Here is a 12,606-nt window from a genome sequence, read left to right on the forward strand (position 1 = left end):
CCCCATTCAACCCTCCAAATATGGCCAGTGGTATAATACAAGACCACCTGCATTGAAAGTGTGAACACACCTGGCAAAACCTTCAAATTATGGCACCCTGCCAAACTGAAGTGATCCCCAACCAATGGGCAAATAAAACTCAATAAGTGTATCTCAATCTTGGGGTGCCCCTGGAACTTTGTGGTTTGTGCCTAATGGTCTGTTAGATGTGAAGGCTCTTGCAGCAGGACATGTCAGTGCTTAATTTTGGCACTTGTGCAGTTCCGACTTCTTGTGCTAATGTCAAATAATGTGTGGTTGCACTCAGGGCTGTGGAGTCGGTCCAAAAATCCACCGACTCCGACTCTTCAGTTTAGGATTCCACCGACTCCGACTCCTCTAATTTGCATATTACAATTTTGTTGATTAAAAGTATGTAACATGAAATTCATCTCTTAACTGCCATCGCTTAGGAATTTTACAAGACAACTGAAGTGAGAAGGATATGTAGACTACTATATTTATTCCCTTTAGACTAAAACTAGTCCTTGGTAAGAGTACTTGTAAAAGGTACAGGCCAGAACAAAGAACATCTATCAGGCCATAGGCAATGTAAGTGTGGGTACATGTAAGAATGATGTGCAGGTACTCTGCAGGGGAATGAGGAGATTGTAAACAGACAACACCTGTGTTCCATGTGCACAGCATTCTCAGTGGATTCTCTGCAGCTCTGTGGGGAGTGCATATGTAGAGTATAGTACTACTGTGTAACAAAGTAAACCTGAGACAGATGAAATTAAAGTTTTTTTATACATACCTGGGGCTTCCTCCAGCCGCCTTCAGGATAATCAGTCCCTCGTTGTCCTCCTCCACCACCTGGATCTTCTGCTATGAGTCCAGGTACTTGAGCCAGTCGGGCGTAGTGCACATGCACACACTATTGCGCAGGTGCAGAATGTTCCTGGCTGTGGGAGCGGCATGCGGCCGGACATCGCTGACTGGCTGAATTACCAGGACTCATAGCAGAAGATCCGGGTGGTGGAGGACAGCGAGGGACTGATTAGCCTGAAGGGGGCTGGAGGAAGCCCCAGGTATGTATAAAACTTTACTTTTCATCCGTCTCAGGTACCCTTTAATTTGTAGTCACCAAACCAAATTTTAACAACATATCAAATTATTTGATTTCATCAGCAAAGGGGGTGCATACATTTGCATAAATCAGCATCAATGCAGAATTATTTGCATCTCATTGACCATCTCTATTAGAGACATAGCTACACATCAGGCTTTATTCTTACAGCATAGATGTTATTTAGTATATATAACAGATTCCTGTGTACACATCATATATACAGTCACAATCAGATGTGTATATCTGACCTTAAAAATACGGGGACTGCTTTATTGAAGCAGCACAAGTAACTAATTTTGATTGGTTTATTTCATTTTTGTGGACTAAGCACAGCTATTACTGTATATATACTGTATATATACATTATTTTTAATGACTATTATCTGAGAAATAGAACATTTTATCATATTTTCTATTTTAATTACAGTTACAAATTCATTAGGAGTCGGAGCATTTTTTTCCCGACTCCGACTCCAGGCACCCAAAATTGCCCAACTCCACGACTCCGACTCCACAGCCCTGGTTGCACTGAACAGCAGTCTGTGAGATGTCCAAACTCCCCCCACCAATCATTACCTACAGGTGGTAGTTGGGGATGAGCTGGGAGGGTCACCAGGCATTCTTTTTCTTTTAAAGAAACCTGTAATGAGTTTAAAAAAAAAAAAAAAAAAAGTTTCACTTATCTGGGGCTTCTGCCAGGCCCCTGCAAACGCCCTGTGCCAGATCCTCTGGGCCCCTGCCGTGGCTCACTTTCAGCGACTTGCAAGTCGGCATCCACTACACCTGCGCGGCCATGGCCGTGCGCGTCCTCGTTTGCGCTCCCGTCTCCAGGAGCTTCCTGCGAAAACCTCGTACTGTGCCTGCGCAGGATGCTTCCGGTGACGCGAGGATGCGCATAGCCAGGCGCAGTGGCCGCGACAGACTTAGTCGCCAAAAGCTAACGTGAGCCACGGCGGGGGACCGGAGGATCGTTCCGTGACAGCGCAGGTACAGGGCGGCTGCATGGGGCTGGTAAGTGAAACTTTTTTTATTTTAACTTTATTACAGGTTTCCTTTAAAGGAGCACTATGGGGAAAAATTGTAAAATGTGTGCAAACATAGACAAATAAGTACGTTTTTTTTTTTTCCAGAGTAAAATGAGCCATAAATTACTTTTCTCCTGTGCTGCTGTCACTTACAGTAGGTAGTAGAAATCTGACAGAAGCGACAGGTTTTAGACTAATCCATCTCTTCATAGGGGATTCTCAGCGAAGCTTTTATTCTTTATAAAGATAATACCTAAAAGGATTTAAACAGTGATGCTGGCCAGCTTCCCTGCTCGCTACAGTTTTTTGGGTTTTGGACAGAGCAACTGCCATTCACGAAGTGCTTGTGAAAATAAATAAATCCCTGAGAATCCCCCATGAACAGATAGACTAGTCACCTTCAGTCAGATTTCTACTACCTACTGTAAGTGACAGCAGCATAGGAGAAAAGTAATTTATGGCTCATTTTACTTTGGCAAAAACTTACTTCTTATTTTTCTATGTTTGCACATATTTAAAATGTTAAAATTTTTCACCATAGTGCCCCTTTAAACACAGAGCTTACCCTGCTCACAGGAGAGAACAGAGGTAGGATGTAGGTGGGGGTCAGATCATGGTGCTTTGCAGAGGAAGAAACTCCCACTCTGCTGTCATCTCTATACTTTGTGCACAGATCTCTGGATCTTGTGACATTTCCCGAAGGGAACAGCTGCATCAAATTTGAAATGGTGTGAGTAATAGCCTAGTCTACTTTTCGCCCTTAAAGAGACTCTGAAGTCTCAAAAAAGCTTCTTTTTATTTAATAAGTGTTTTAACCTAATAGCCCTAACTAAACCGCCGCATTCCCGCCGCTCTAATCTAACTAAATCCCCAACTCCCCGGGGGGCAATCCAGGCAGCGCTTCAGTGTCAGGCAGGGCTATGAGCCGCAGCCCTGCCTCACACGTGTCTGTCAGAGGCGGATCGCTGCCTCTCCCCGCCCCTCTGTCTTCCTTTGCTGAGAGGGCCGGGGAAGAGGCGGAGATCCGCCGCTGACTGACGCATGAGTCAGGGCTGCGGCTCATAGCCCTGCCTCACACGGAAGCGCTTAGTGCAGCAAAATCCATGACCAAGAAAGTTGTGGATTTTGCAGGGGAGAGGGAAGGGGAAGTTGGGGGGTTTTAGATAGTTTACAACGGAGGGGGTACGGTGGTTTAGTTAGGGCTATTAGGTTAAACACATTCATTAAATAAAAAGATTTTTTTTAGACACTTCTGTGTCTCTTTAAAGGCCGCCTGAAGTAACAGGCATTTAAACAATTCCAGTTGCCTGGCATCTGTAGGGCCTGGATCACACACCTGAAACGAGCTTGCAGCTAATCTAGTCAGTCTTCAGTCAGAGCACCTGATCTGCATGCTTGTTCAGGGTCTATGGCTAAAAGTATTGGAGGCAAAGCATCAAGAGGACAGGCAATCTGCATCGTTTAAAAGGCAATAAATGTTAGTTTCCATATCCTTCTCACTTCAGGTTCCCTTTAGGGACTTTTCCACTGAAAACTGCAAACGCACTGTGATGCAACTGCATTTTTTTTCAAAATATTTTAACACTTTTCTGTGCAGTTTTTATTTCATGTTTATCAAATTCATTTTGCTTGCAAAAAACAGGGAAATTACGAAAGAATTGTAATAAATAGGAAAGGCAAATACTGTTATAACGTACCTCAAAAGTGATATATGACATAACGTTATTTATTACGCAGTTTAACACTGTGTAGTGATCGCCACAATATCTGGTCTAAGGGCCTATTTCCACTACCCACAGATTGGATGCATAAAAACTGACTCCAAATTATGCCTATGGGAAAATCTGCATCAGCAAAATTGCGTTTAGTGGAAACAGGCCCATAGGCTTTCATTGGAGTCAGTTTTTCTGCATCCAATCTGCATGTAGTGGAAATAGGCCCTCAAATGTGGAAAAAAAACCCTACAGAAGACAAGTTAAGAATTAGCCATTACCTCTTCTATGTTTTTTTGTTTTTGTTTTTTCCCAAAAACCCTGACAGTGTACAGTGCTAATTCACCCCTTTTTACTCTGGCCAGGCAGGAAACAACCCACAAACACCTCATAAATTCACATCCAGGTACCGATCAAAGGGACTAACAAAGCACTTATGCATTCCTGGATCCAAATAGTCTCAAAGTTTGTCACAGCCCACTCTAATAATAGATGGCAAAGGTACAGATAACATGTTGGAACAGAAATCCTCTTTGGGTAGGCGTCAATTTCAATATTCCTCGCCTAGTAGTAGATCATTGCACTGTGAGTCAGTACGTAGACAATAAACCAGAAGGTCCCAGTTACACTTCAGTTTTTAAGTCCCTATACGTGGCAGAAGATGGTGATCTCACCCAAATCCTACAGAAAGTAGTGTGCATTGCCTGAAACAAACATTCAGCAATAGTTGCAAAGGGCTGAAAAAACCTGGCCAACTGCTAAAGTAGAATCCATTTGTGGTACACTCCAAGGGACCAGACAAAGTAATTTACTATATCAGAACATGTCATACACAAGCACATTGAGTATACCGTAGGTCTGTATCTCAGTTCACTAAATCATTGGGATTTCATTTTTTTCAATGCTTCTACAAGCGAGCACAGACCGCATCTAAACTAGATCACAATGCACAGTGCTCAATAAGCAGGGAATGTACATGCATTAATCACACAACCGCTTACTTGGGAAGCATACAGTGCTGCCAATAATTCATACCCCTGGCAAATTTTTACTTAGTTACTTTTATTCAACCAGGTAGTCATTTTTTGATGGGAAATTACATAGGTTTCTCCCAAAAGATAAGATGATGTACAAGAGGCATTATTGTTGGAAAAAAAATAAAAAGTACATTTAAGCAAAGTGTCCAGTCAAAAATTATTCATACCCTTCTCAATAAATTAATAGAAAAGCGCAATGAAATAGTTGCGCAAACGCTGACAGAACGATTTTTCCATCCGAAATCAATCGTTCCTGTCGATCCGTCCGTGCGGAAGATTTCGCTCGATCGCTGGCGGGTCGGGAGTGTGTCGATAGTGGCGTTCGAATGACTGACGCTAGCTGCCATACATTACCTGCTCCGCTGGCGCGTGTCCCCGCTCTCTCCGCGGTCACTTCTCCGCGCTCGGCTCCTCCAGCTTCACTGAACTTGTCCCGGCAGGAAGTTTAAACAGTAGAGCGCCATCAACTGTTTAAACTTTCCCGGCAGGAAGTTGAGCTGAGCATGGAGGAAAAGACAGCAGAGACCGAGGGACACGCGCCGGCTGGAGCAGGTAATGTATGCGGGGGGGGGGGGGGGGGGAGAGGCAGCATGCTGAAATCGATTCACAATTTGCTTGCAGTAAAGGCAGCCATACAATCCCTCTCTGATCAGATTTGATCAGAGAGGGCTCTATCTGTTGGTCGAATCTGATGGCAAATCGACCAGTGTATGGCTACCTTTAGTCATGACTGTCCACAAATCAGCTGCAGAGAGCTGCAGTTTCACCTTTTGAGTTGATTAAAACAGCTGTTTCCAATTAATCAGGGTAATTAGGATGCTTTAGAACAGCTTGGACTATTTGGAATGGTATAGAACTTTGGATTTTCCTTCAGACTGTAACAGTTTGTGAAGGGTCTGAATAATTTTGGACTGGACACTTTTTGCTCAAATGTACATAATAGCTGAGAAGTGTTTCTCCCCCCCCCCCCCCCCCCCTCTTGTACATCGTCTTATCTTTTGGGAGACACCTATGTCATTTCCTGTCAAAAAATTACTTGCTGGTTGAATAAAAGTAACGAAGTCAAATTTTGCCAGAGGTATGAATAATTATGGGCAGCACTGAATGTGTACACAGCCAATAGTCACATGTCTCAGGTACAGGACTTGGTGTGCTTTTCTGTACAGCCTGGATGATACTAAAGCGTTGCAGCCATGCACACAATGATGGGCAATTCCCTGAGTAATCGGGCAGAAGCTTACACAGAAAGCACAAGTCTCACTGGCTGGTGCTTTTGAGTTAATCCACGGAGGCCCAGAGTAGTGTGCAGATAGCAAGAAGGCTAAAAAATGATGCCCGCCCACCAACCACGGCTCACCACTTTCCACTATAGCCGGGTGCAGAATATTGCAGGGGCTAAAAAAGTTTACTATACCAGGCATACCCAGCGGGAGGGTCTGACGGACCCATCGTCTGTGAAAATATGGCGTGTATGCGCCTTCACTCCCATATACTGATAATGGTTCTTGGCTGGGACCTGGACATTTAGTTTACTATAACAAGATTATACTGTACTTGCCTGAATTGTCAGCTTCAGAAGATAGCCTGATGCCTATACAGATACTTGATTCTAGGCCAGGGGTCCCCAAACGTTTTGGAACGAGGGCCGGGTCAACATACTTCAGACTGCTGGGGGGCCGGAGTATACATGAAATGCCTTTGCGGGCCAGACAGTGAAGCATACCCAGGTGACAACATGCAGTCCAATTGGACAGCAGTGTCACCTGATGTGGAATTTGATTGGAAACCAGCAAAATTATTGCTTTCTGGCTTCCATGTGGATGGGTGATGCCAGCACTGCCATTCTACATGTGGACCACCAATATTTAAAGATGTAGCTGACCGCATCTATAAGTAATACATTTTGTGTGTGGGGGGGCCAGTAAAAAAGCCTCAGGGGGCCGCATTCGGGTCGCGGGTCTTAGCTTGAGGACCACTGTTCTAGGCCATGCAGAACAGTTGGCCAAGGTTTCTTCTTTCTTTCTTTTTTTTTTTTTTTTGTATGTATATGAAGCTTAACTTCTTATGCCGTCTGCAGCAGTATGTCTACGCTCCGCAGGACTTCAGTTCCTGCCCAGGGGGGCACCGGTATGCATCTGACACTGCGATCGCCCACCCTGTGCGAGCTCCCGTGCTCGCTCTTGTCGCTGCCCTTTGTACACAGATCAGTGAATGGGAACACAGTTCCCATTTATCGATCTAAGTGCCTGTTATCAATGATCATCAGCATCAAGGAGATGCCGTGGTCATTGACAAAATGATGGTAAAAACATACACACATTACTTCCTGTTAGCAAACTAACAGTTCACACAGGAAGTTAAATTGGGGGGACATCTAGTGGGCAAATAGTAAAAAATACACCCTAATACATCACATTTAAAGTGACTGAAGCGGAAAAAAAGGTATGATGTGTAATATTGATAAGTAACCATTTATGCCACCTGGACGTGATTGTCATGTCCAGGCAGCTGCTGTATTGCTGCTGCACGCGCACGCACTTGTTGACACCCCTGTTAGCCCAGAGATCAATGAATAAAAACATGGTTCCCATTCATTGATTTAACTCCCCGGTAGAAGGACCGACTGACAGCTTCTTATCAGAAACTGCCGTCTTTCTAATAAAAAAAAAATTTCCGTCCTCTTTACGCTTCCAAAACGAGAGCGTTGGCTTCCAGGACCAACATTTTTTGGATTGTGACCATCTTGTGGCCAAATAGAACTACATCTACATAAATTTTACACGAAATAAACAGACATTACATTTAAAATTAACTGTTTATGTCCCACACCAAAAATTATCCAAATAATTTTTAATGGAAAAAAAATTACAATTAAAAAAACAAAACATAAATGGTTACCTAAGGGTCTGAACTTTTTTAATATGCATGTGAAGAGGGTATATTATGAACCTTTTTTAAATAAGCTTGTAAATAGTGATGGACGCAAAACTGAACTTCCTGGCAGAAAAACCTTAAACAAAAAACAGTGAGAGACAGGTTGAGATAAGTGCTTCAGAAAATAGCATTGCTCTCTGACTAAATTAGTCAGAGAGCTCAGAGAAGCTTTTTTTAAATGTGTATTTCATGAGGGTGTATTACTGTTGTTTGTGCAAATAAGGGCTTATAATTAGTGACGAACACAAAACAGAAAAAAAAAATACCTTTATTTCCAAATAAAATATTGTCGCCATACATTGTACTAGGGACATATTTTAAACACTGTAATAACTGGGAAAAATGTGCAAATTGTGTTGGTTTTATCCACAGCAGCATGTTTTGTTTTAAAAATATAATGGTTGAAAACTGAGAAATTTTTACATTTTTATTTTTTTTTTATTCCCATTAAAATGCATTTATAATAAATTCTTAACAAAATGTTCCACCTAAAAGCCAAATTTTTGGCGAAAAAAAACAACAAACCAAGATATAAATTGTTTTGTAGTGGTAAAGTTGTTGGCGAATGAATGGGAGGAGTGCTGAAAGCTGAAAATTGCTCTGGTCCATAAGGGGAAAACCCCTCAGTAGTGAAGTGGTTAACTGCGTACAAATGTATGACAGTTCATGGCCAAGAAACTGGTGTGTGTACAGCACAACATTTTAATGTTATCTTGAGTAGTGTAAATTATAAGAGTTGCATTTGAAATGTAACTTGCCAAGTTCATACTATTATTCTGTTGCTGTGTTTGCCTACATCTGTGCTTCCAGCCACACAGACTGAAGGAGGTCAAGTAGATGCTATGAATTCCAGCACACTTGCAAATTTAAAGCAAATCCTAAGCTGCTTGGAATTGGGTCAGTTTAAATTGGCAGGAAGTGGTTTGACTGGTTAATTGCCAAACTGCATCAATTTGTGTGGAAACCGGATTGTTGGGACCTCATAGACCACCTTTACTGAAGACCTGAAAGCCTGCATAGTCTCCTGTCAGCCAATTGTGATCAGTTTCTCAGAAACTTCTTTTGTGACCTATAAATCTGTATCCTTAAGGAAAAGACATGTTTGGTATTGTAGTATGCCTGGTCAATGTATTTTATGTACCGGTACTTCCATCTATTCTTCCTAATTTGGTTGTCATATGGTCACACTTGATTCACCCATCCACCAGTTATAATCCCTGCCCTGCTCTTGGGTTGGAAGCAGGAAACTTGAGTGCCCATAGAAAATTTGGGCGCTGATGGCAGCCGATAAATAGTGGGCGCCAAGGCTATTATCGGTCACTTTTGACGATATTTTCTATGGGGTGCTACAAAATGTCATGGTTTTTGTTGCAGAGGGGGGGCAGTTAAGGTTAGGTGTCTGTAGGGAGTGTTTTAAGTTTGTGTGTGTTGGGGGGGGGGGGGGGGGGTTAAGGTTAGGCACGTGGGGGTGTCTTTTAAGATTAGGCAGCGGTGTGGTTGTGGTTAGGCTTATGTAGAGGAAGAGTTCTGTGTGAGAACAGGGTTAGGCTTAGTTGTAGTAAAATATCCACATTATTTACTGATATTCTATCTTAATTTCCAGTTTAAAAATATCTGTAAATTTACCAATATTCTCCTACCCGCATTTCAGGGCTGTGGAGTACAAAAATCATCCAACTCTGTCTCTTCAGTTTATGATTCCTCAACTTTGACTCCTTTAATTTGCCTATAACAATCTTGTTGATTGAAAGTATGTAACATATAAAAGCATTTAATCACTGCCTAAGCTTAGGGATTTTAAATCTGTATTAAGATGACATCTACTTTTGGGAACAAAACAAAGCTCCTGGTCAGGAAAGTGGCCTGTCGTTGCCATCATGAATGCCACAGCATGTCGTCTGTATAATACGATTCACCTGAGTCCCATATCAGCCAGTATCAGTCCCATATCATCAGTTCCAGCATGTAGCCCTGCCACCTTGTACTCTACCTTTTCTATATCTGATAGAGAAAAGGCCAGGGCTATTTTCTGCAAGGGAGCAGATCTATGCACTGGGACTCAGCTAATAATGGGCTTCCAATAAATTTTATTCAACAGACAATGGGTTGGGGCATTCTAACTTTTAAGCATTAGTATACCTATGTGTTTTATATATACACTAGATGTGCACTAGTCCTTGGTAAGAGTACATGCAATCTAGCTGGGGGTACATCTAATTTTGCCCATACGTCACCCTTCTGGTGCCCATACATGGTACATTTTTTTTCATTCAATCTTACCATTTCTATGTAGTATAAGGGTAAATTAAGTGAATATACTGAAATTATCATTTAGGCAATTCCCTTATATTACATAGAAATGGTAAGATTGGGTGCAAAAAATGTACCATGTATGGGCACCAGAAGGGTGACGTGTAGGTACTTAGCAGGAAAATTAGGGAATTATTTTTCTACTACACATTCATCATGCAGGATCTGAACCAGGTTTATCTGTTCAGTACAGTGCTGGGCCGAAATTACGCATGAGCATAATTACGCATCGTAATTCAATGTAAATTTACGCGTAAGCGCTACGCGTAACTTTCGGTCTTACGCGTAATTATTTACGTGTAAGCAGTTAAGTGGTATCGTAATTACGCTGTCTACCGTAATTTCTAGGCATGCGTAATTTTACGAAGGACTTAATTACTAACGTAAAAACTCCCCTTTTCTAAGAGTAGCCAATCAGTCAACATCCTAAGCAACTAATAGTATCTTCTCCCGCCCTTCAGTATATAAGCGTACGTTTTGACGCATACGAATGATGTGTACGCAATAGCTGTCACATTGACGGCTATTGCATACACATCGTCCGTATGCGTCAAAAAATACACATTAATGGGTATTACGGCACTACGCGTAACATCGTAGTGTAAGCGCCTACATTACGGTATCCTCACGCGTAACTGCGTAATTACAGTGATGAACCGTAGATAATTTCCTACGCCGTAACCGTAATTGCGTAATGCATCATGCCATAACTATAAAGTGCCTCTGTCTCCCTTTTTTTGTAGGAGCTGCTGACTTTGGCCAAGCGTAAAAGGGGAAGTTCAGAAGAAAAGGAGCAGCCAGTGAGCAAACCTGCCGCGTCTTCCGACTCTGAAACTTCAGATAGTGGAGATGAGGTGAGTGCCATGCCCTCTTTTTCTACCATGATACATTTATACTGTATGATCTTTGTGAACATTGAAAAGAAAGACAAGATTAGTTGTGGAGAGTATGGAAGGCTAGACAGGCTGTCAGGTTGTACTGCGATCTGTGTTCCAGCTGGACTGTCTTTAGTGGGAAAGTATTTAGAAATAGATGATAGAAGTTCTAAGTGGTACTGCAGTTTATGTTCCTATTGGAAATATGTGGTCTCTCACCACTTGGACACCACAGAAAATGGAAGGCCATATATCTAGTGGGGACACACATTAGATGTTTTGACCCTTCTCCCCTCTGTTTCAAAGAATAGGTTGGGGATGTGCTAAATAAAATCATCTCCGTATTTCTATAAATTGTAATTCCTCTGAATAATTTTTAATATTGCTTATGGTAATTAATTTGGAGTGGAGTCTGCAGGCCCATTCAGAAAACAAAAGAAAACAGAGACCCCAGGAGCCCTATATAGTGTAGTATTTAAATACACCAGGATCATTTAGTAAATACAGATTTATGGTACTCAAGTGTGGGTAGCAAACACAGTATCAGGCTAGTGAGGAAAATCCAAAGAATCCGAGTGAGGACGGAATTCCTAGCACAGAATGTGTTGCGCTCAACATGAAAAAAAAACTAAATTCTGATAACCAGAACTTCTGGCTGTAGTGGGACACACACACACACACACACACACACACACACACACACACACACACACACACACACACACACACACACACACACACACACACACACACACACACACACACACACACACACACACACACACACACACACACACACACACACACACACACACACACACACACACACACACACACACACACACACACACACACACACACACACACACACACACACACACACACACTTTTTTCTATTTACACAGCCAAGCAGGAGCAGAGAGTGTAACCTCCCATAACTATCTGTGCATTTGGTTATAAGGAAAACGGTTTCTAATAATAGCTTACTGGCTCTTAGCCTGGCCACATGGACAGCATTACGTTCATACTTCTGTAACCTGAGATGTACGCTGTCTCTGGATTGCGTACGTTATGTGTGGGAATACTTTTACAATGCTGAGTATTAATTGTTGTCTTTCAGTGGACTGTTGGGGGAGCAAAAAACAAGAGAAAATTAAAATCTGTTAAAGGCTTGGAAAAGAAGGCTGGTGCGAGGAAACTGACGAGTAAGGGAGCCTCTTCTGGCAGCTCTGGAAAGGACAGCTCTGGTGAGAGTTCTGCACCCGAGGAAGGTAAGCCGTTCTTTTTCAGAGATGGGAACACACTTCCTGTGAGTTTCCACTTGGGGTTGTCCAGTTGTTTTGGGGCAGTAATGTCACTGTAAAAGCCATTTGCTTTATTATAGTACCTGGGGCTATTAGAAATTACCCTTGTCGTTGGAGCCTTAAGTGGAAAAAACAGCAGTTTAACTTAACTGGGGCTTCTTTCAGCCCCCTGCAGACCTTCTGTGCCCTTGCTGTGATTCTGCGATCTCCCAGCTTTCATTGCCTATGTAGTTGTCCTACCTTTCTCTGACCTGAAGTGATGTCATCTGTGTGAAATTTACACTTTTACATTACATTC

General features: G+C 42.4%; 1 protein-coding gene across 1 annotated transcript in view; it reads left to right on the forward strand.

Annotated features, from left to right (window-relative positions):
• RTF1 (RTF1 homolog, Paf1/RNA polymerase II complex component) overlaps nucleotides 1-12,606 on the forward strand; it is a 56,006-nt gene that overhangs the window by 3,678 nt on the left and 39,722 nt on the right. Inside the window, exons 2-3 of the mRNA XM_068253355.1 lie at nucleotides 10,873-10,983; nucleotides 12,125-12,275. Of these exons, the coding sequence (XP_068109456.1) occupies nucleotides 10,873-10,983; nucleotides 12,125-12,275 (262 nt within the window). The remainder of the gene's footprint in view (nucleotides 1-10,872; nucleotides 10,984-12,124; nucleotides 12,276-12,606) is intronic.

Source organism: Hyperolius riggenbachi, chromosome 9, assembly GCF_040937935.1.
Source record: "Hyperolius riggenbachi isolate aHypRig1 chromosome 9, aHypRig1.pri, whole genome shotgun sequence".
Taxonomy (NCBI): Eukaryota; Metazoa; Chordata; class Amphibia; order Anura; family Hyperoliidae; genus Hyperolius; species Hyperolius riggenbachi.